The sequence below is a fragment of the Bombus pascuorum genome, chromosome 12, assembly GCF_905332965.1.
Source record: "Bombus pascuorum chromosome 12, iyBomPasc1.1, whole genome shotgun sequence".
NCBI classification, from domain to species: domain Eukaryota; kingdom Metazoa; phylum Arthropoda; class Insecta; order Hymenoptera; family Apidae; genus Bombus; species Bombus pascuorum.
This window is the reverse complement of record NC_083499.1, coordinates 6020738-6044341: the sequence shown is the minus strand read 5'-3', so window position 1 is coordinate 6044341 and position 23604 is coordinate 6020738. Positions and strand designations below refer to the sequence as shown.

The window sequence follows — 23604 nt, the reverse complement described above, 5'->3', positions numbered from 1 at the left end:
AATAACTATATACATATAATGACTATATATAAATATTATATACATCGACGGGTGGAGAACGTATGGAGAACATATAATAGAATACATATAGAATATATATGGTCGTCGATCGTTGGCTTTTGTGTCAGTCGAGACCAGATAAATATATATCTTTTTTGTAAGAGACGTTTTACGTAAGTTTAATGTTTGTATGTCTAGATTGAAATGGCTTACCGCCTTGCTCGTCCAGCATTACGAGGGTTTTCATCCCGACCTCGTGGCTCTAAACAGGCAACCGACCAATCAGCGGCTTGTTAAACGTGAGGTACAGGAAGCACCGTCGAAACGCTCCCTCGCTTCGCTCCACGAGAAAACATTTTTCTAGCTGTGTCTCCCTCGTCCCGTGACTGAACCACGGGCCAAACAGAGACGCGACAGTTGACCCTTAAACTTCTTTACTTCAGACGCTAATCAACGAGGAATCGGACTCGCCCTGTGTCCACAAAACCCTCTTTACCTAGAGGGACGCTCTAGAGAAAAAAGGACGGGCAAACTACGGGTTAACAGACTGATCGAACTAAACTAACTCAAAGCTCTTCGCACTACTTTCCGTCTTTCCATTCTATCTGACTACGTAACAGTGTAACATAAATTGACAACCATCATTTGTGTCCATCTTTTCCTTTGTGTTTTCCTTTCCTTTACTGTCTGTTCCTTTCTTTTTCATTCTTTTCGTTCTCATTGGATTTCGATCTCTTGGTAGAGCCGAGGAAGTCAGATTCATCGTGGATAGCAATTATTACACTTTTTCGTCCATCATCTTGATGATATATCGGAGGAGCGAGAGGGCGCGTACGACGACATTTTATCCTGATTATTAATTCTATTGCGGGTCAGGCTGCTGGAGGACTAGGATTTTTTTGCACTCGTAATAGCGAGTAGAATCGATGTGAAGTTGGATTTACCAACTGCGAAACGGCGACACGGAACATAGTGTTGGATGAATAGAGAGAGCCAGAAGGAGAGAGAAAAAGAGAGAGAGAGAGAGACGCGTGGTGAAGCGTCTTGAAAAATAATTGGCTCCACCGCGGAATGGGAAACTTGTCGAGCGTCTAACGCGGAACAGACATCGTCCTCCTCTGATCGCTCCTCTGCTTCGTGTACTACAATGCACGGAGCGAAACAGCCAAAGTATTCTCGAGAACTGGAAAACGCTCGCTGAAAAATGAGATAACGAACCAAAGAATGAATTTTTCATCGATTCGATCGACGAAGCGAAGAAGCTAAGAGGGCCGACGATTCTTAAATATGATCGTCGATCGAACGGTTGGTAAATCCAACGTTTCCCGGGGATCGAAGAATTCTAGATTGGATTTTTGGGAAATTTATTAAATTGCACGTCGATCTGTGAAATTTCCAAGAGCAAAGATTAGCCAGTTAAAAAATTATTAATAGCATTAACTAACGGCGAAACGTGGTTACACGCTCTACTATATATTTCTGTTATTATGGAGTGGGTGGCTTAAAGTCTCGTCGAGGAGCTGGATAATCGAGTCTACGATAGAGTAACAGTGAGGGAATGAACGAGGATGAGGGAGAACGAAATGGATTTAATCGATGAACCGAATCGAATTAAGGGCGAGTGGCGCGGTGGCGATGATGCGAGAAGTCGAATGTTAAATAGGAGCAGACAAAGGCGTAGAAGCAGATTAAAGGAAGAAAAAGACACGCTTCGTTTCCAGTGTAGGCACTCAGAGTACCGTGGCGCTGTAAGATACAGAATTAGAAGATTGTTGTAGCTAAAGGACAGAGAAAGAGATCAGAACCAGAGAATAAAACGCGCGTTCAGTTCCCGAACAGACAGGCGGAAATACACTTCTATAGTCGTTATATATATGTAGTCGTTGTGTTAATCTGTCGATATCCGGTTCAGTCTTCGGACGATTTTCAAAAAGCTACTTCACTTCCAGCGATTCTTTTTCTTTTAGTAGATGAGAAATCGAAACCGCGTAATTTTTAACGAAACTCGAGTGTTGTCCCCTTATCAAAGAACACGGGCACGTTTGTCAGGGAAGTTAAAATAACCTGTGAACCGACAGGACTCATAGTCGCGAATTTTTGACATTAAAAAACGAACACCACCGAATGGTACGCGTAAATACGTGTCAAAGTGTGTCCTATTTTAACGATCTAATCCCGTCAACCGTGGAAAGTGTACGAAAAGATCTGTCTTTTCTTTTTACTTTCTTCTGTTCTTTTTGAAGCAAACAAAAATAAAAAAAAGAGAGAGAAAGAAATCATCTAACCATTCGAAATCGAATAAAGTAAAAAAAAAACTTTGTTCGTCCGTATTCTATAACTTTTTTGTTCCTTTTTTCAATGTTCCGTTTCCTTTCATTTCTCGTCACTTTGCTCTCGCCTTTCTTTTCTTTTTTTAATATTCTCGACTCATTTCTCGAGAAGATAATTTATTTTTTTTTTAATTCTTTTTTCTTTTGTTTATTGCTGAGGGAACTGCTTACCGCCTTGATGGTCTAACATCGTCAGAGTGTTCGCTGCGACCTCCTCGCTCTACGACAGGGTCGAAGGGCCCACACGTTAACGGAAATGAAAGATCGTTCAGTGATGCGCGAGAACAACTGCGAAATTAAGTCAGAGACAAACAAGCAAACCGCCGGGCACGTCTTGCCACATGGATCACATTTATATTCTCCTTTTTCTTCTATGAAATACCAAACGATGATCTCAACTCGAAGCTGCGCCTCGTTTCTCGTATCTATTTTCTTCTGGCTCGTGAAATTCGATGGAACTCCACGAAACCCGAGTCGTGTGACAAAACGTGCCAGGTTGTAATAAAATAAAAATTTCATATTTATCTACGAAAGAAAATGGTTCTGTCCAAGATGTACGTCCATGAAAATGACTGTGAAAAGAAACGTATCCCTTGATTTCTGATATCGATTCAGATAATTTCTCATGGACGGATACCTTGAACGCGATGGTAAATTAGAACTTAACATATGAGAATACAATAATAACGACGAAAAGATAAAGGAGTGGTGGCGCGTATAAAAGAACGATGAGAATGATAATAATGAGATCGTAGCTAATCAGAGCGAAACAAGTGGGATCGAGTTTATACTAGCGCTAGAAAATTTACATGAATTTCGTCAAACTTCCACACGACGACGACGACGACGACGACGTCGACGTCGACACGTCTGCTTGCACCATGCGCATCGCACTGCTAAGTATATATACTTAAGGTGATTTTCGCAAGAGACAACGATATATAATACTGATATTTGGCAGCTTCGAAGATGAGAACGTAGCGGAGACCTACGTATATAAGAAAATCAGAATTCTACGTGGGTATAAATATACCGAGCTGACGAAGCACAACTATGATACAACAGGAAAGAACGGGCGGTGAGAAAATGTTTCGAGTCTCGCCGCTTTCTTACTTCTTTTTTTTCCCCTTCGTCGTTGCATCTCTGTCTCGATCAGTAAAAAGCATTACAGGAATCGCGCGCTACTTTTATCCGACCTTGAATCGATAACTATAATCGCACAATCGCTAGTATTATATGCACGATACATAATAGTAACAAAGCAATAATAATTATAATAATAATAATGATGATGGTAATAATAATAATGATAATAATAATAATAATAATAATAATAATAATAATAATAATAATAATAATAATAATAATAATAATAATAATAATAATAATAGTATGTACACGACGGCGTCGGTAAACTCGCAGATAAAAAGCGGAGGACAATATAACACCTGCTTGGTAAGACGACGGTCGACAAAAAGTACCTACATTTGATGCAGAAGGGTACAAATCAAGGTAAAAAGAAATCAAAAACAGAGTTAGAATATACGTACGTGTATACATATATGTATGTACATACAGACATGTGTACGTGTAAAGTACATATATACATATATATATATACACAGAAGGTGAGAAGAAGAAGATAGATAGGGAGCTTCATTAAGTACTTGTTTTGGGTTTTGTACACTAAAGAATATGAGGTACATAGGTTTTATATACATACACATACGTGATATATGTATATAACATTATCTATAGATTCGATACGTATATTCATATATATGAATAGATATATAAACAATATGTACGTATTACACGTTGACTGATAAAGCGACACAGCTAGAAGCTTCGTGTTTGGCTACGAAGTAAAAAAAGATACACAATCCAAGAAAGAACGTGTGTATTTGTGAGAGGTAAGGAAGAGAAAGAGAGAGAGAAAGAGAGAGAAAGAGAGAGAGAAACTGACAAAATACATACGTATGCGTCTAGTCGAGATGCATACATATATACACGAGATACACGTCTACGGTTCGAGTACTTTATCGCTGTGTATAGAAAAAGAGAGGAGGCTGTCGAGAAATAGGGAAATAAAGATATATATATATAGATATATAAAGAGAAAATGAGAGAAATGGACACACGAAGAAAGGGTTATTAGTAAGTAGAAAGACCGTAGAAGGGCGAAAAGGAGAAAAATATCGTAGACACACAAAGGGACGAAGAAACAAAACAGGGCGTTTATAAACGAGTCAACTTGATCCCGCGCATGATGCTCTGTACAGATTTGATTCGATAACAGCGTTCTCGGATATCGAATATTCGTGTACTGACAGCAGCAGCAGCAATAGCAGCACCAGCAATTAAGTGTTTGTGATAGTCAGTGTCTTTGTCGCATAAGTAAGTAATTAGTGAGCAGTGTCGTATTCTAGTTATCTGTACAAAAATCTAGGGAAATCGATTGCCTTTTAATAGAGTTACTTTATTCTAAGCATTCTTAAATGCTATTTTAAATGTAATCTTAATACAATCTTTTGAAGAACGTTCGAATAATATTGTTTCCCAATACTTTTGCACTTGACCAATTGTAAAGAACAAAACAGTATTAGTAGTGTTGATGGTGTAATACTAGTAATCGTAGTAACGGTAATAACATAGTAGTAGTACTAAGTAGTAGTATTAATAGTAGTAGTATTTTGTATAGTACAGCTGTACAGTGGTAGTTGGCTGTCGCTTTTCATCGTCAACCGCGAATTCGCACTGTCTCGTTCGATACTTCCGCTATATGTATATTCTAACCCGCATTTAAAAAGCAAATCTACCGCTACTTTCTCGTTGCAAAATACTTCACCGAGCAGGGAGTTGCGTGTATAATTCTAGAAGTTTTCATGACAGTGTATATACGACGTAGTAGTAGGTGGAGAAAAAAAGAGAAATAAGAGAGAGAGAGAGAGAGAGAGAGAGAACGGAAAAAGAAAAATATAGAAAGAGAACGTCCGCTGGTCGAACGCGAGAAACTTTGATCGGGTCGATTAGCCAAGAACAGGTCAATTCGCGGAAGAATTTCAAGAGACAAACCAAGGGGGGATATATCTGGTTTGTCGTAGCAAAAGCGTGCGAGGTGGAGCACGATTGATCGATCGGAAATGCGATCGAGGGTGTTTCTTCGCGCTTCACGGTACACAGAATACTCTATTAAAAGGATGCCTTCCTACGACCCGTATAACGAATAAACAGACCGGTTGAAAAATAGAAAGGGCAAAAAACTGAGAAGGAAAGATGGATAGTATACATCACGAGCAGATCGATCGATGGCTTGGTAATTCGCTTTCGGTCTCTTCGGCCGTAACCAGCCGGCGAACCGTGATACGTAAAGTCGACACTTAAACCCGTATCGACCATAGCTAACGAGGATAGATACCTTCGACGATGCGTATCGATCGGCAACGCGAAACGCAAAATCATAAAATACCTTTCGACTTATTATCGGAGAAAGGTGAAAATGAAAAAGAGAACGGATAGAGACGCGTAGAGACGTGTTAACGAATCTCTCTCTGCGAAAAAAAAGGTCAGGAGGTCACGAGTGTTCTCGAGATAAGCGACCGTGGCGAAGTACCTATCGATTTTTAGAGCCAGAGTTGGAAGAGTACGGGGAAACGGAATCGTCGAGAACAATGTTGGACGATAAAATGGAAAAAGGAATAGAGACGAAACATAGAAAAGAGAAGAGGAAAATATATAGATAAGGAACGCGACCGATTGGGCGGCAGAAGACAAGATGGTGGAAAGGGTGTCCTCGAGGGATCCACGCGATATTCGGTATTCCCCCCGTGATCTTCCGTGCGAGCAGTGAGATTTTCACCACAGGAACGATCGAAGGACACCGGAAGGAGAGAGGAAAGGTACAATTTTGTGCTGAGGTCAGGTGTGCCACGAGACACAGTTCAATTGTTATGTAATCTGTGAGAAAAAGCCGAGGTTCCTTCATGTTGTTTTACTTATATGGCTAAAAAGCGATTCACTCACCTCCCTGGTCATCGAGTGCGACCAGAGTACGGATGCCAGCCTCCTTGCTCTACGACAGACAGAGGCAGCACAACACAGACAACCACCACCAGTGTTAGAGAGTTGTTTTTTTTTCTTTTTTTTTTTTTTTAGTAAGTATATAGTATAGTAATATTAGTAGTATATTAGTAGTATAATAGTATTACGGTAGGTAGAAAACGGAGAGTCGGAACTGTAACGGAAGTCGATGGATAGAAGTGGGCAAAACAAGTTAAGGTATATTTTGATAAAACTGTGCTGGATATATATCGTGACCGGATCGGGCTAAGTATCCGCGACATCAACGAAAAAGACGAGAAAAATCGATTATTTTTAATAGTATCTCGTTCGTTTTTTCTATTTTTTTTTCATGTTTATCAGTTTCGTTCTCGATGGGTCTAGATCCGACGCTTTTTTAATATCTGCGGATTTGTTAAAGCCTTTGACGCGCTCACGACGTAGACGATTGTAATAATATATATATACACACGTGTTTATATATTTACATATATATATATATTATCCTGCCTGTGATGCAAAGACAGGTGGGCAGACAGGTGGACACGTAACGAAACGTTTACGGACTAACACGTTACTGGCATTATTATTTTATGGTTCGAATGAGTATATTTCTCGATCTCTAGATTAGGCTTGTCGCTTGTTGTTGCTGTTGTTGTTCTTGATGTTGTTATCGATCATGACGATGTTGTTGTTGTTGTAGTTGTTGTTGTTCCTGTTGCTCTGTAACTGTCGTCGCCGTTGTTGTAGGTTTATTTATTTACTTTACTTTTTTTCTATTATTATTATTTGTCAGATCTTCCTTCTGGCTAATCGAGATTTCATTACAAGCGTGAAGGCTCGCACTGATTTTGATTCTTTTCTCTGTATTGTTATTATTATTACGTTACTTTCGTTTAATGTTTTTTTGTACGTACTCATTTTGTTCTGTTTCAGTAGCGCGTGACGGGTTAAAAAGAACCGCTCTTTTTTTCGTTGGGAGGAATCTCGTTCTCTTCCATCGCCGGTCATTCCACCGTTCTTCCTCCGTTCACTGAATGGAAGGAAGAAAAGGAAATCCACGCGAAGAAGAGAGGTCGAGCAAGAAAAAAAGAGAAACAGATAGAAAAAAAGAGAAAAAAAAACAGAGTCAGAGAAATAGAGAAGATACTACTCGAAGAGTCTAGGAGACTGAATATACACGAATGAAAAGGAAATCCACAATACATATATATATATATAGTGTATGTAAAGAAAGTACCGCAGAATACAGAACGATACATAATATATAGCATTTTTTCTTTTTTTTTTTCTATGGAGAGGTAAAGTAAATCGAAAATGCGCAATACAAAAACGAAAGGTCCCGGTCGCATTTTGAGTCGCGAGAATGTTGGTCATTTCTCAAAGATAAGCGTCGACTATCACCGGAAGAACGTAGAAAGATACCAAATTTGTCGATTCTCTGGGAAACCGTTTCTCTCGTGTTCCAGATACGAGAACTCTCGGGACTCAAACGGACGAAAGACACTTAAATAAATACAAAGTAGAACACACGCACACAGAGAAATGGAAAGGAACGGAAGGGAGAGCATGAAGAGAGCGGCGAATGACCAGATGAGCAAAGAAAAGGAGCCGTGCTTTTCGACTGGGTAAACCCAACGAAGGAGGAAACGTTGCCGTGATCGTCATTTTCAACAAACGATGCTTATCTTCTTCCTTTGCAGTTCGAAGCAAGCCTCCCGGCAAGAGGGCTGGAGATCGACGTTAATTCCGACGCGTTCGTTCTTATGCTCTCTCGTTTCAGCCAAACGAACGAGCTCTGATTCAAACGAATCGCGAAAGATACAGAAAGTAGACTTCCAAAGAGAAAAAAAAGACAAAAAATATTAAACTGGAGACTGCAAGGGAATCGTGCTATATAATTATCATCCACATTAATGTTCGACAGTAGCCGGCGGAACTAATTAAGGATGAGCTTCTCCAGAACGCTTTTATTTAGTCGGTCACGAGAACGGAAACAAAAGAAGTTCTTTGCTCCTTTCCTCGTTCAGCTTGAAAGAGAAGCGTGCGCATTCATCCACGTAGGAAATGTGCATGAAGTTTCAGAAAAAGAGAGAAAGAAAATCAAAACGAGATAGAGCGAGCCGTTGAATTTCAAGTTTTGGTTTTCGAGTATTTACCGGATATTGAATTTATCCTCGCTACGTTTCTACTCGTCAGTATCACTGAAAAATACCGTCGCGTCGTTACGCTCTTTTACTCGGGTAAATACTCTTTGGTCGAATATTGGGTGCATATATAAAGAAAGAGTTAAGAACGAGAAGTGGAAGAGTTTTTGATCGGTCGTATGGTGGTGGCAGTGGTGGCGGTCGTGGTGGTGGTGGTGGTGGTGGTGGTGGTGGTGATGGTGGTGGATGATGCATAGGCATGTGAATGGCATCTTTTCTACACGGTGACACGGAACAAACGACAAACAAGAGGAGAACGATCGGCTAGAGTCGCGACGAGACCGCGGCTGAAAGCATACCAAATAAAAGAACGAAAGAAACGAGGAGAATAAGGGGATGGCATGGAGACTCGCATGGCATCGGTGAATCTGTACGAACAGTAAAGTAGCTTTCCCCCTGGGACCGAACGAGATCGATCGGGCAGATAGAAAATTTCGATCGTCAACGGGCTACCTCTCTGTTCGCGTGCGAATCTCTCATATGCGAGCTGTGTTTCTGTGAGTGGTGAGTGAATTGTGGTTGTGCGCAACAGAGATCAACGGAGTATCGATATAGAATGATACCGGACCAGAAAAGTGACAGCACGATGCATTGAAAAAGAAGAGAGATAGAGAGAAAATGAAGAGTGTTCTCGCGGAGGACAGGCAAACACACACAGGCAGCCATACAGCCAAGGCAGATAGGCAGCAAAGTTCGCGAAGATGATAACAGCCATCGGCTTTTGAGAAAATAAGACTATTTATCAGGTGATCGTTGTTCTCTTTCACAGGGGAAATTGTAACAAGCTATCCCGTATGACAACCTACATGCACGCGACCAATGTCACTGGAGGACATCACGTCCTCGATTTAACTTTGCTTCGGGAACTCTGCAAGCGAATAGGCAACAAACTTCTCCAGAACTTAGAAAGTATACCGGCGACATTAGAAAAATCGATCGTGTAAAAGTTAACCTACTTTTGTTGGAATTAATCGATCGAGTAATAATCAGTATTAATAACTAACGTGAGCCTTGTAAAAATATGATATAATATAAATTTCCGGTATACATTTCGTTTCAAGAAGTTTGCGATGGCAGGCAGGCGGGCGATCGAGCAAGCGAGTGTAGTTGTTGAATTTTAAGCAAGCAAACACACACGTGGGCACACACCGCACACGTGAAAACACATACATACACAGCCAGCAACACGGACAATATTGATAAATGCCCGGTTCAGCCAGCAACACGGATTACATTAGTAGCAGCGACAGAAGTTGCCGATTATGCGCGCTCTTTTCTCGATTCGCAGACCAAAAATCGAGAAACGATCCTTCTTTCTTTCGTCGAGATCAGAGCTGTTGTTTTACTGTCGTTTACCTGTCTCGGCCAGCCTCTAATAGACAATCGCTTGACAAACTATGAGAAGAGAGAATCATAGACGTTCCCTAGAGGCTTTCACGCTTCAGTCGAGGCGAGCCCTTTTGTTCTCGACTCGACGATCGATTCTTTCTTCTTCCTAATACATTGCTGGTCGAATTAATTCCTTAAAGGGTTCCTTCGTTAAAGATTTGTCAAATACCTCGAAATTTCTTCGTTTAAATAACTTGGAAACACGTTTATAGAAAAAGCGTAAAAGAATTCCTTAAATACGATCGTCGACTCGATATTTTCTTGAATGTGATTCACAATGGGAAAGAAAACGTTGCATGTTTGCATACAAGTTGCATGGAGACAAAGATAAAGAGTAACAGAAAAGAGGAAGGGGGAGACGGAAGCAACTGAAAGAGGATTGTGCACGTACATACAAGAGGATCGTTATATTCTTCCGATATCTTCGTGTTCCGAAAGTTGAACACATCCTTCTCGACCGTTTCAACGATATTAATTAAAAATCGATGCGAAGAAACTCTTTCATCCTCGTCGTGATTTCATTTGAAAACAGGCAAAAAAACGAACAAGACAGATCGAGAAGAATTCGAAAAAAAAAAAAAGAAAGAACAGGGAGAGGTTGTAGGAAGAATAGAAAAGAGCGAAAGAGATACAAGAATAGGAAATCACACAAAAAAGCCCTATTACCCTCTATCTTAATCGCTACGACTATAATCATCGAGAATGTTCTACGCAACGTATAAAAAGGTTGAACCACGTCATCTTTACGTATACGTTACGACACGTATACGGTACGATAAAATTATTAAATAATACCGCGCAATCATCGATGTTCCTTCATTCTTTCTAAATCTTTTATCGTATCAAAAACATTCTCTGTTTTCCATAGCGTCCTTTCCAGAAGACCCAGTGCGTGCGTTGGAATTCACCGTTGCTGAAAAAAGATATGCTCCACCACTGGTAGCATTAAGAGACCTTTTCTCATCTTTTTTTTTTGTCTAACTTTTTTGTGCTTGTCCTAATTGTCTTTGCACATTCGAAGCCTCTCGAAGCTCGAATATCTCGAACAAATTGACTGACATTGACAGCAATTTCATATACGTATATATATAAAAATATATATATATATTTATAGGTACGGGTAGCTTTTTTTTAATGGCATCCCGCGTATAAAGTATGTACGTACACTAAATAGTTGTTGACGTCTCCAGTGCTCGAAATGCGACACGTGCTAATTAGTGCAGCCACAAATAAGTAGCAAAAGAAATTGGATGGAGCGACGCAACAACCTTTTAACCTCATCGCATCTTGATCTCTTCACCTATGGATTTTAGTATTCCACATGGCGTAAAGGAACAATTTAAAACACGATTTAGAGATATGTTGTCTTTGAGAGAATCGTTTTCCTGAATAAAATGAAGATCACACGAATAAAAGATAATTTACATCCGGGTTATTAGGTGTCGATTACGTTCGCTCCTTCGACAATAAATGACAAGTTAAACGGGAAAAGAATGAAGACATCGGATGTACACAGTAATAGTTCCGCACACACTTATAGAGACGTAACATACATATATCAAGAATAGATATCCAAGATACGAGCATAGACAACGAATAATTATGCATGGGAAGAAAAATGCGGAGCTGAAGAACGTAGACAGAACACACGAAAACACGCGCACGAACGCACACGTTTCATTTTACTTTCGATAGGTTTTTTATCAGCTTGATATCTTCCTCATTCCGTGACTGATGAAACAAAAGATATTTCGCGTGCGATGTATCAAGGTTAGCACGAAGCGAATTTATAATGACATGACATTGTTATCGCGTGCATTCGTGCTGCGGATTACCGTCTCGGACCGCGTCGATGCGTCGTCTTACAATTCTTCCGAGTACATTCACGGCGATCCCAATGGGAACGGACATATAAATTGCTTGGCAGCCGTGCGATAACTTTCTTTTTTCTCCACTTCTTTCTTTAAGAGGAAAATGTCTCTTTTTGCTTTCGTAACGAAAAAATCCACGTTACAAAGCCACGCTATCCCGGATATGGCTATTATTTACTTCCGCTGACTACATACTGTTCAAAATTTATAGAAGTATTATAAGAACGAAGAATGCTTTTGGCGCCAGAGCTGGGTCAAATACTATTTCAAGATTCTTTAACGCTACATAAAATTTATCTGTCTTCGCTATATGTAGAAAGATCTTTGTTACGTTCGTTCGAGTGCAACTTGCACTTGGTTCTCTCTCGTATACATAAAAGTGTAATATAACTTTAGTGTTTTTATTCGGGATAGCTGAAATAGTATTTTGCCCACCTCTCTCCAGCGCGTTTTCATCCTTTTTTTTTTTTTTATTCCTTTTTGTCTGACTTTGTCCCTTCAACTGCACACCGTCAAGTTCACCCGGGGATTGACCATGACGCCCATCTTTGCCGCGATATAACACGCAACGATTTTACCAGCGACAATTAGACTTCTATAATTTCTATGATACAAAATCTGGGAGTAAAAACTCCGGGAATAAATCGCTATAGTAACGAGGATCGAGGATTAGTACCGAGGATGATCGAGGATGAAGGTTAATGCGTAAATAGAAGAGAATAGTTTCATAGGGATGAGACGAACTCACCTCCTCGCATAGTGCCAGCATACGCCTCGTACTTTCCAAGGACTGAAACAGAACGAGTCACGTGGATTAAGCAATGCGTATAAATTACAAATACAAAGTATAAATTACAATGTGGGTTCCAACGCAAACAAACAAATTAATGAATTAATAAGTGTTTGGAGCGGACAATGCACGTGTTAAACAAAAAATAATAAAAAAAAAATTACATCATTGTCAAACGGTAGATGAATCTTCTCTAATGTGGAACATTGCGAAATCTCATTGATACGTAATACCACGGATTTCCTAAATGAATCAATTGAAAGAACCAATCATTATGAATGACGTCGAAGAGATATCAAGTATCAAGGGATACACTTACCTCATCTGTAGTTTGATCGGCCTTTAATTGTAATTCCTGCAATTCGGTGCGAGGTGGGCCACCCTCCACCGTACCCTGTGTTGGTGCCGGAGCAGGCATCTTGTCGGGTGCCTGACGATTTAACTATCTTCTACGATCGCACTTCCTCTTGGCTCGCTGTGTAGCCCGCGTAGCTCCTTGTTTGTGGGCTGGAACGTTCTGCAACGTTGAAGAGTAAACGACAGATTAAACGACCATTCTTAAAATGCTTCTCTACATTCTAACTAAAAAAACCTCGAACATGGCTCCATAAATATAATCGAGTTACCCAGTGGCTTAATTAAATCCAGGTAATTGCGACATATCAGTAACGTCTGTAAGTAAGTAAGGTCTGTTTTCTATCTAACGATTGTCAATTCCTTTAGTTTACGTCACGTGTACATGCTGGACCGAGAAACACAAATACCCAGCAGCTGTACACATGCATTTTTAAGAGAGAATGAGAGAATAGAATAAACGAGAATCACGTACTTTCAAAAAGAAGAACCACAAGATATGCTAACGAACAGTCGATAAAGACGATAGAAGACGAGCAAGGTCAAAGAGCAACAAAGTCTTGCAATTCTCTCGCAGGCGTAACACTGGAATGAGTCGATTTAGCGTGTGGAGAATCTGCGATTGTGAAATTTTACGCAGATATTTGGCAAAAGCAGCCAACCAGTCAATAGTCGTGAATGCATGTATACGCGTTTACGTGGTGGAATTACGTGTGTGCCGGTGCTCCTATGAAAATCAATACCCGACGACCGACCGACCGACCGACCGACCGACCCACCGACCGAATCGCGCGCAGACGCACACGACCGCGCCTTCTCCACGCCGTGCTTCGTGCTTCCTGTCTCTCCAACCCTCCTATAACCAACCCCTTTTGCAAGCTCTTCTCCGCGCGCACCTACCACCTGGACAACCACCCACCAGTTCTTCAATCCAAAGCACCACCACGAGAACCGATCAGCTGAGCTCTACGATGTATGTATGTGGGTTGCTCTGAGAAACATCGAAAGCATGTTTTCAAATATCGATGCATCCACCTTAACGAGCTTCCATAAATAAGCGTCTTTTTTATACCCTACGATATTTCGACAGCCTTCCAAACGATCTCCCTGCTGTCGTAAATAACGCTTTCAACGGTTAGGGGAAAGTTTCGTCATGTGCATCGAAGCTTTGTCAAAGGTTACGGTAACTAAGTGCGTCAGTATAACTTTCTTTAAAGTTCTTTGTTAAATTTCTATCTGAAAGAAGTGAGTGTTGAATCAGAATATTGGGTTTCCGGGCTAAAGGTTCTTGAACAATTGATGCAAAGGTATTATTCGAAAATAAATCTTCCTCGTCTATTTTGAGCCGATCCATTCAGGGAAGATTCCTATTGAGAAGAAGACTCGCGTAGAATTCAAAGCGCGCGGAACACCTTGTTAATGCATTAAGACAGCGCGAGAGCCTGGTAATTGGCACTTGTAAATTTAATTACCGACAAATGAGTTGTAACAGACATGAATACCAGCTAAGACAGAGAAGAGAATATGAAAAGGTATCAACGACGTAATACATATTCCTATGTAATCTCTGGGAAATTAGTTCACACGTATAATAAACCGTGCGTGATAAAATTACGGCGACCTCCGTGGTCGGTGATTTCGTACGTATGTAGCAGAAATTATGGCGTGATCAATTGACTGAAGCTGTCCTTGCCCTCGAGACGAAGTTGGCTCGTTTCCAGGGCGAAAGGTATCGCGTCGCTTTTCCTGGTCACGGTACACCTCGCCAAGATCACGGACGACTAGCCAGACCTGGAGGACGCTGCTTGTATACCCTCTCAAATCACAAACAAACAGATATTGGTGTTCGATAAAACAAAAATGAAGAGCATTCAAAGGAAATCGTGTTCAGAAATCAATACCGACCTCCGAGGAAATGTTCTCGAGCTACGTAGGTACATTCAGAAACCGTACCAATACCAACGACACCCTTGGACGTCGTTTCAGAACAGATTCTTTCATGCATGACAAGATATGAATCCCAAACGGAATCTTTGATTAAAACGTTTCGAATACGAAGTCTATCGGGTTGATCGATATATTCTCATTCACATTCTTCAGATAAGCATTGCTTAACTTATTGACAGCACGACGAATAGCTTTAGGTGGTTTCTATTATCATCGGATAAAGGTTTAAAATAGAAAATTACGAGACAATAGACAAAAACATTGCCTCGTGGTTGCGATTCGTTGCAACTTATGTCGTAACTCCAGATTTGCCTTCAAAGCGTACCAAGAAGACGAGCTTCATATTCTTGAGAGATATTTCGTCGTGAAAGTCATACTCAGAATAATGATGATCTTTAGCGATCACGTGGAAGGATGGACACATATGTAGATGCGCTTTGTAGGAAATGTCGATCGCGCAGCGCAACGTGCCGGATGCCGGTAAGATAATGCGGCCATGTCATGACGCGTACTTCAATCTGCACGCCTGCAGGTATATACATACATACATAATACAGGTTGCTTGCGTATTGCACGAATGTCTTGACACGCGCCTTCCTGTTTAGAGTGTTTCGAGGTCTAACGTTCCTCGAACGCGAAACGTAGTCGATGTGTAATGAAAACGTTCTCTAGGTTGACAGGAAATATTGAGGAAGTCATATCGAATGGATGATGCTGGTGAGAGAACAATAGATGAATTAATTCCGAGAGTGACGAATCAGAATGCTTCGTCGGAAAAGAATATGAATTTTTACGGAGATATACAAAATACAGTGGCTCGATATAAATGCACTTGAAGCTTGAATGTTAAAGTTCGAGCTACTCGGGTGGATGTTTTAATTTTTACCTACCATTACAGGTAATATAAATATATAAATTCCAATATACGGGGCGTTATTCACATTATGAAACTAATGAAAAATCAAGAGGTTCTGAATAAAAAGTGATCGCGATGGCGATTAGGTAGATGAGGAAATAGATATTTCAGTGCATTTCCGCATCTGATTACTCAAATATGCATCATTATAATTACATAGTCCCATCTTACGTCAAAGAATAAATATAAAATACAAGTATTCTGACGTCATACATACTCCCTCGTTCTTCTCGCACACACGCGCACGAAGTGACGTGTAAGTATCTGTGTGCGTGCGCGCGCCAGCGCCCTCTTATCATACACACACAAACTCAGATGTTTTTCATCAATGACGCTCAGCTGTTAACGCCGGTAGAAAAAGTGTCAAGAGCTTACTTGGTCGAAAATGCTTGTCTTTTTTCGATGAATTCGAATTTCTACAGTCAAATCGAATAATAGAAAATATTAATTTATAAAGTTTTACGTACGCATTAAGTAGACCGCGCATACGTATGACATTAAGAAATCAATAAATAAAATAGCCGGTTAGAGACTACAATGTTAATGCGACGTTATCCCTCTTTCTCGAAATAAATATAAATATTACAATGAAGTGAATGTTAAATTTTCTCTTGAACAAATTCGTTTTTACGTCATGAAGTGCATTCCTCGAAAGATGAAACGCAACATAAGCACGGAAACCTCCTCTGCAACGCACGCTTTAAATGTTAAACTTATCTTGTTTCTTGAAAGCAATAAATCCACGATAAAATCTAATTAACCTGTAATACTAAGTAAATCTTTAATGACGTCTGCCTGGTTTCCGATCTTTCTCCTTGCACAAGGAATTCAAAGCTATTCGAAATACTCTCATCTATATATGATAAATATGAATCGTGGCAAGCAATGGTTTAAAGTCATCATTTCCATTGATGACTGTCTCTCTACGTTGGTGTGCCACGAAAAGAAAATTTCTAGGTCAAATACATTACTTATAGAATTCGAATGTCATACGAATGATATAAATTTGTGAAAAGAATGCAAGATAATAATCATTAAGGTTAATTGAAATGACAGAATACCCTACCGTATCAATGCGTGGTAACGTAAGATACAAAGGAAAAAAATATACAGTATCACCGGTATAGCTATTATTACTAACCGTACTCGTCAATAAAGTTGTCTTCGATGGGTGTTTCCGCCGGTAGTGAACTCTACAATTGGCTTGTTTGAAGAAGAATCGAGAATATAAAATTTCCTGATGATCACTGACACTTTTTTTTATAAAAGTGTAAAAAAACCGGTAGAATCCTGAGAAAAATTCACGAAGCTACGTTCTCTCCGACTGAAAGATTAGTACTCACAATCAGCTACTGAGCAACGAGCAGTCGCAGAGTTTCAGAACAGCGCTTGCCTTGTAGTGGGGGTAAAATGTCGTCGACAAAGAAGAGCACCAATAGGAAAACCGGATTATAAAGCTGCAAACTCCAGGCGCGGGAATACTTATTTTATATTGAAATATATACTTTTTCATAACAGATTTTACATAATATACTATTTGTTTCTTCTAATGACTAATTATAGCTCTTAACGAATGCTAATTCAAATCAATTACATGATGATTGCGATGTAAATACGATACTCATATGGTTTGAGAACCACTGATTCATTATGCCGATTTTCAAATATAATATCGTGATAGTATTAAGGAAACAACTTTCGAGTTACAATGTATATCGAAAATATATATAATGAATCATGTGTTTTATACATAATTCAGTATATGAATTGATGAAAGAAATATGGAAACACATAATATTATGAAAACAATATACAAAAATGTATATATGTATGTATATACTACAAGCAAATGTGCTAATGAAAAAAAGTTAATTCATCGAAATAAGTTGAAATTCTATTTATAACATGTATAAATCTATTTTCATTTCATAATTATAATAATTTTCAAATATCTCTAAATAAGTTTTTAGTAATTCTATAGTAAGAATACATCATCACCTCATCATCATCAAAATTATCCATTATAATTGAGGTTAAATATTGGTCAATATCTTAAAAAATGCAAATTGTTAAGTCATAATTTTTTTTTAAAGGCAGTTGCTTAGACAGTATTTAGATGTATATGTGCAACTATGTTTTTCATTTTATCTATTTTATCTAATATAATGTTCTCTGAAAAAATTGAAAAATAAGTGAGTAATTAATTGACAGAAATAATGTTATGCAAAAATACAAAAGATATGAATGGAGATCCAAATATGTAACTATGTGCTACAATTGAATGCATATATATTACTGTATTATAAAATAAGGTATCAAAGTAGAGAGAAAAAATTTTTGGGGTAAGAAAACCAAAATTCGTTATAAAATTCCAAATTCAATAAAGCTAGTAACACAAGTTACGTATTTTAACGTGAGTTAAACGACAGCTAGAGTAAAGTAGAAAATCGATATAACTTCACTGCAATGTAGTACTTTGTTAGTTTCTACCTATATAACTTTCGTCTAAAGTGTATTGAAATAAGTAGTATATTTGCTCACCAATGATAATCAAGGACTTATCATATGCCACGAATTAACTATCCTGTAATTCAGTTAACGTCTTGTCTTTTCGAGAACACTGCAGCAATCACTGGTTATCACATCGATACAGTGAAACAGCTGCTGCTTTTTTGACAACCGGAACTTGAAAATGGTTAACATCAGTTTTTAAAATGGCGCGAAAACTTGAACGTAGAAATATATAACCAATTTTCAAATAATATGAAGAAATATTTCCAAGATGTTTTATTTAGTGCATATCATATCTAAAATTTTATAATAGAGTGTGTGTGTCATGTAACTTTTATTTAAACATGAAAAAATATCGTGTCAAATTAACAAACATAAGCAACTATTGACCTTATCATCTCAATATTTTATACAGACATTACAAAATATTTGTAATACTTTACATTATTCACTCTGCACTACATAAAACTGAGTCTGATTGATACTGTATTATGAATATTTCATACTGAATTATATATCCAGATGCTAAACTTTCAAATATAATTATAAATTGTTAAATTTTATACTAAATTATTCAAAGATATGAACACTTTTTAGTTTCTTCTCATTATCCATATATTTATTTTTATATATACGTTATCATGAATGTTTCGATTTTAAAATTCGAATCTATATACTTTATATATTAAATTACTAAATATTTTCAGTTAGAAATACAGAACAACAAAATATTTAAATTTTACAATCACATGAAATTATTGTTAATATTACATTATAACGTTAATTACAAGAATTAATAGAATATCAGTTAGTTGCATATTAAATTATAAGGTTTATCTTATCTTTGGTGCAATAAAAATGCTTCGGAAAAGATATATATAATAAGTTCACAGTCGAAGAGAAAAATCCATGTTTTTTAGCGTAAACGATTACGAGTACCAACCAGTACATACTTTTTAATCTGTCATTTCTATTTATATTGTACAAGTTACTTTATTTATCGTTCTTTTTGAAATCTGTTATTTTCCTTTACATCACATAAATATTTATATAAAAAGTAGAACGATCAAAATCAAAGTTTTCATTTAGCGATCGGAAGTTTTAAGAATTGATTATCATTCTTAATTCAGTAATATAAAGGAATTTAAAACTTCAACCAGAGTCAATTGCGTCAGTTGCAGGTCAACATCGTACAGTGTATGCAGTAAGATGGCAGGCTTACTGCTGCGTGTAACGCGCATTTTATTTCTATTTGTCTTTAATTCAATCCTTGTATCTTCTGGTCCCACGAACAAACCAGTACAAAATGTCCCGGAGCCTTTAATTCAAAGTGCCTTGAATTCATTGAATCAGGATTCTCCAACGCATCATACATATAAGGGCGGTAACCTGATTAGCGCGCAAAAATTGGTATGTTCTCTATAAACTTTCTAAAAATCAAATATTGATTATATAATAATCAAAATTTTTTAATTATTTCTCTGTACTAGTTTAGATTTAAAATATTGTTTAATTTTGTAATCTTTAGGAAGAATCTCCATATGTAATATACAGACTGACATTTGACTTAACTCCTACTTGCAAAGAAGCATTAGAACCTTGTCCTCGAGAAGCATGTACTGTGGAAGTGAAACAACATGAACTTGGACATATAAATGTTTTAAGAGAATCTATACAATGCATGTATTTGTATCCTCAATCAGTACAGGATGATCCATTGCAAGTACAAGAAAATAATCAGGATCAGGATCATGTTATTGAAAATTTAGACAAGCAAATTATTAACAATCAAAGTGTTGAGCTAGATCATGAAATTCAAAAGAATGGAGATCATAATGAGAGGCCATTCATAGCAATGAGAGCTTCTAGTCCTAATTATTGTCCAGGATGTCCATATGAGTTAAATCCAAATTTGCCTGGATTTATTGCTTTTGGAGAACAAGTAGTGAAATCAATGGATGAATTGATACAAAATGATTTCAAGCATAAAGTAATTGATATTGTCAAAGTAACTCGTGTTGTTCCACCTTCATCTAATATTATACAATATCAAATTTTATTGCGTATAGGAGAATCTGACTGCTTGAAAAATGCAATAGAGCAATTAGAATGCTCTATACAGTCAAATCTTCCTGTCAAGGTATGTTTGGTAACATTCAAAGAACAACCTTGGCAGCAATCTAGCCGTAAAATAGTAAAAAATAACTGCACTATGGTTGCTAATGAAGAGATTAAAGAGAATGTTAATTCTTATTCAACATTAAACAGCGAATCACTTGTAACACCAACACCCAACAAAGCAGAAACAAATGATGAAAAATGGGAAGTTCTAGAAAATTTAAAAGATGTTCTGGATAATTATACTTATATCACAACTAAAAAATCAGATGAATCAGAACAATCAGAAGTGACAGAACATCCTATTCTAAAAATTTCCATAAACAGAAGTGATGATGATGTTAAACCTCAAGGGTTTGAAGATAAGGTAAAAGAATTTGGCGAATTTTTGAAAGATTTTGATTTGCCTACAAGACAAACTCAATCAGATCCAGAAATAAACAGAGAGGAAGTTAAAGAAGAAATCATTTATCCAAGAAAGGTAGACTCTATAATTAATAAATCACACACAATGTATAGAAAGAAAAGGTCAGGTCTTGTAGGCGCACCTAATAATGTAAATGTTAATGATCCTACCATTAAAGAACTTGCAGATAAGGGTCTTAAGAAATTTTCAGAAAATTCTGAAGGTTCAAATGAACCTATGATAGTAGAAATTGTTGAAGCCTCAAAACAAGTAGTATCTGGATTGTTATATAAAATAAGGGTTAAATTGGGTACAAGCAACTGTCCAAAGGGTACAAAAGATGGTTGTCAATTGAAAGAAGGAACTGAAATTAAAGAATGTTTGTTTACTATATGGTCTCAGTTATGGTTAGATAAAGGATTTCCAAATATTACTATCAATTGTGATTCAAATAAACGCCGAAAACGATCTTTACGAGGTAGTCGATATAATCAAAAAATGTTAAAGCTAGCTGAAGAAATAAAAGATGAGACATTATTCGAAGCTTTTATCAAGAAATTTGGAAAAACATACAATTCAGCCGATGAGAAACTAGATCGTTTTAAAATATTTAAACAAAATCTAAAAATTATTGAAGAACTACAGACGTTCGAACGAGGAACAGCTGAATATGGCGTTACAATGTTTGCAGATCTCACGCCTAAAGAATTTAAAGCTCGTTATTTAGGTCTTCGTCCCGAACTAAAACACGAAAACGAAATACCTCTTCCTGAAGCTGAAATACCAAATGTTTCTTTACCACTTAAATTCGACTGGCGCGATCACAATGTAGTTACACCTGTGAAAGATCAAGGCCAATGTGGATCATGCTGGGCGTTTTCTGTAACTGGAAACGTGGAAGGACAATACGCAATTAAACATAATCAATTGTTATCTTTATCCGAACAGGAACTAGTAGATTGTGATTCTTTAGATGAAGGATGCAATGGAGGAGATATGGAAAATGCTTATAAAGCTATAGAAAGATTAGGAGGTCTTGAATTAGAATCAGATTATCCTTATGATGCTAAAGATGAAAAATGCCACTTCCTTCAAAATAAGGCTAAGGTACAAGTTGTCAGTGCTGTAAATATTACATCGGATGAAAAGAAAATGGCACAGTGGTTAGTTAAAAATGGCCCAATTTCTGTTGGAATTAACGCCAATGCCATGCAGTTTTATTTTGGAGGAGTTTCACACCCACTTAACTTCTTATGCAATCCTAAAAATTTAGATCATGGCGTTTTAATTGTGGGATATGGCATTAGCAGTATGTACATTTTTATATATCTTTTAAATATATTAATTTTTACACATTTTTATATAAGATCTTTTTCCAGAATATCCTCTTTTCCATAAAGAATTACCATATTGGATAATAAAGAATAGTTGGGGCCCACGATGGGGCGAACGCGGTTATTACAGAGTTTATAGAGGAGATGGTACCTGTGGAGTTAACACAATGGCTACAAGCGCTGTAGTTGCATAACGAATATATTTAAAAAATTAATGCCTTTAATAATAATATTCAACTTCTTCGAAAAAAATTATATTTTTTTTTACTAATGCAATATGAATGTTAATTGCTTGTATTTTAAAAAGTTTCTTATAACATGTTTTATTGATTATCATAGGTATTTTGTTTCGTAAGTAAAACTGCATTCTCACAATAAATACTCTAAGAAGATAAAGTTTTCGCAATTATAATTGTTTGGAATCGTAATTACGTTTTCATAATAAAAAACGTATTTGTTATAAATATTCATATTTTTGTCTTAATATCCGACATTTCCTCATAATTTAATAATTTGCATAAGTAATCTTCATAACAGCAACCTTCGAATATCGAAAATTTATTAAATGTAATGGTTAATTTAGTGGCAAATGGATTGAAACATCAATTCAGAACGTAATTAAAAATTGTATTTCTCTTATTTGTCAGTCATAAATATATTTCGTTGAAATTCTAAATTAATGCAAGCAATGCACTGTTATTATTAGAAGTATTCATATACTTTTCCAATTTCATTTATTAGAAATTGTAAAATTTCACATACGGAAAAAGATGTCTTTAATACATTCAATGCGAAAAAATTTCTGCGATCTCTATATTCTGTATTGAAAAAGATTGGAAACAACTTTTTCACTTGGTTTTTCTTAAAAAATGGCTGAAATACAAGTCAGATTGTTGAAAAATATACATAATAAAAAAAGGTAATATCGATACATTGACATAGTCACTGAAAAGGTTCCTCCTCCTCAATACATTTATCGATTTCACACTGAATGAACGTGTTAACCCCTTGCGGACTACCGCCGCATATATGCATTATGCGTAAACCATCAATTTGGCCGAGGAACTCATATATGCGTTTGGCAAAAGCAACTGATAGAACCAAAAGACTCATATGTGTGTCATTTTATTTATCTTGTGGAGAATCTGTGCATGTACATATGTCTAGAATTTAATATCTATGAACGAAAAGCGCGTCTAAGCAGGAATGTGCGCTGGTAATTTTAAATGACTATCGCGGCAGTAGCTCGGTCCCACGGTACAGTTAAATTCGAACCGTCCCGTCCACAAAGGGTTAATATATATGACATCTACACCAATTCACGACAAAATTCGGATTCTAGTTACAAATACGAAATTATAACATATGCACA

The 23604-nt window shown here is 37.3% G+C and overlaps 2 protein-coding genes across 9 annotated transcripts in view; one reads left to right on the top strand and one right to left on the bottom strand.

The window, feature by feature from the left end:
- LOC132912828 (synaptosomal-associated protein 25) overlaps positions 1-18559 on the bottom strand; it is a 28869-nt gene extending 10310 nt beyond the window's left edge. The window contains exons 1-4 of one of the 8 annotated variants that reach the window (XM_060970610.1): positions 18405-18559; positions 12966-13163; positions 12605-12646; positions 6354-6402 (exon numbers count right to left, since the gene is read on the bottom strand). In XM_060970610.1, coding sequence (XP_060826593.1) covers positions 6354-6402; positions 12605-12646; positions 12966-13064 — 190 coding nt within the window. In that variant the 5' untranslated portion in view covers positions 13065-13163; positions 18405-18559. Of the gene's footprint in view, positions 1-213; positions 263-2501; positions 2551-6353; positions 6403-12604; positions 12647-12965; positions 13164-13475; positions 13720-17004; positions 17237-18404 lie in introns of those variants that run through there. The other 7 variants (XM_060970611.1, XM_060970608.1, XM_060970609.1 and 4 more) reach the window with 7 other exon arrangements.
- An 867-nt stretch (positions 18560-19426) lies between these two features.
- On the top strand, positions 19427-22696 carry LOC132912771 (uncharacterized). Its single transcript, XM_060970489.1, has 3 exons — positions 19427-19784; positions 19903-22207; positions 22278-22696. Exons 1-3 carry the CDS (start codon positions 19584-19586, stop codon positions 22424-22426), a joined length of 2655 nt encoding a protein of 884 aa, XP_060826472.1. The 5' UTR covers positions 19427-19583; the 3' UTR covers positions 22427-22696.
- The last annotated feature ends 908 nt before the right edge of the window (positions 22697-23604 follow it).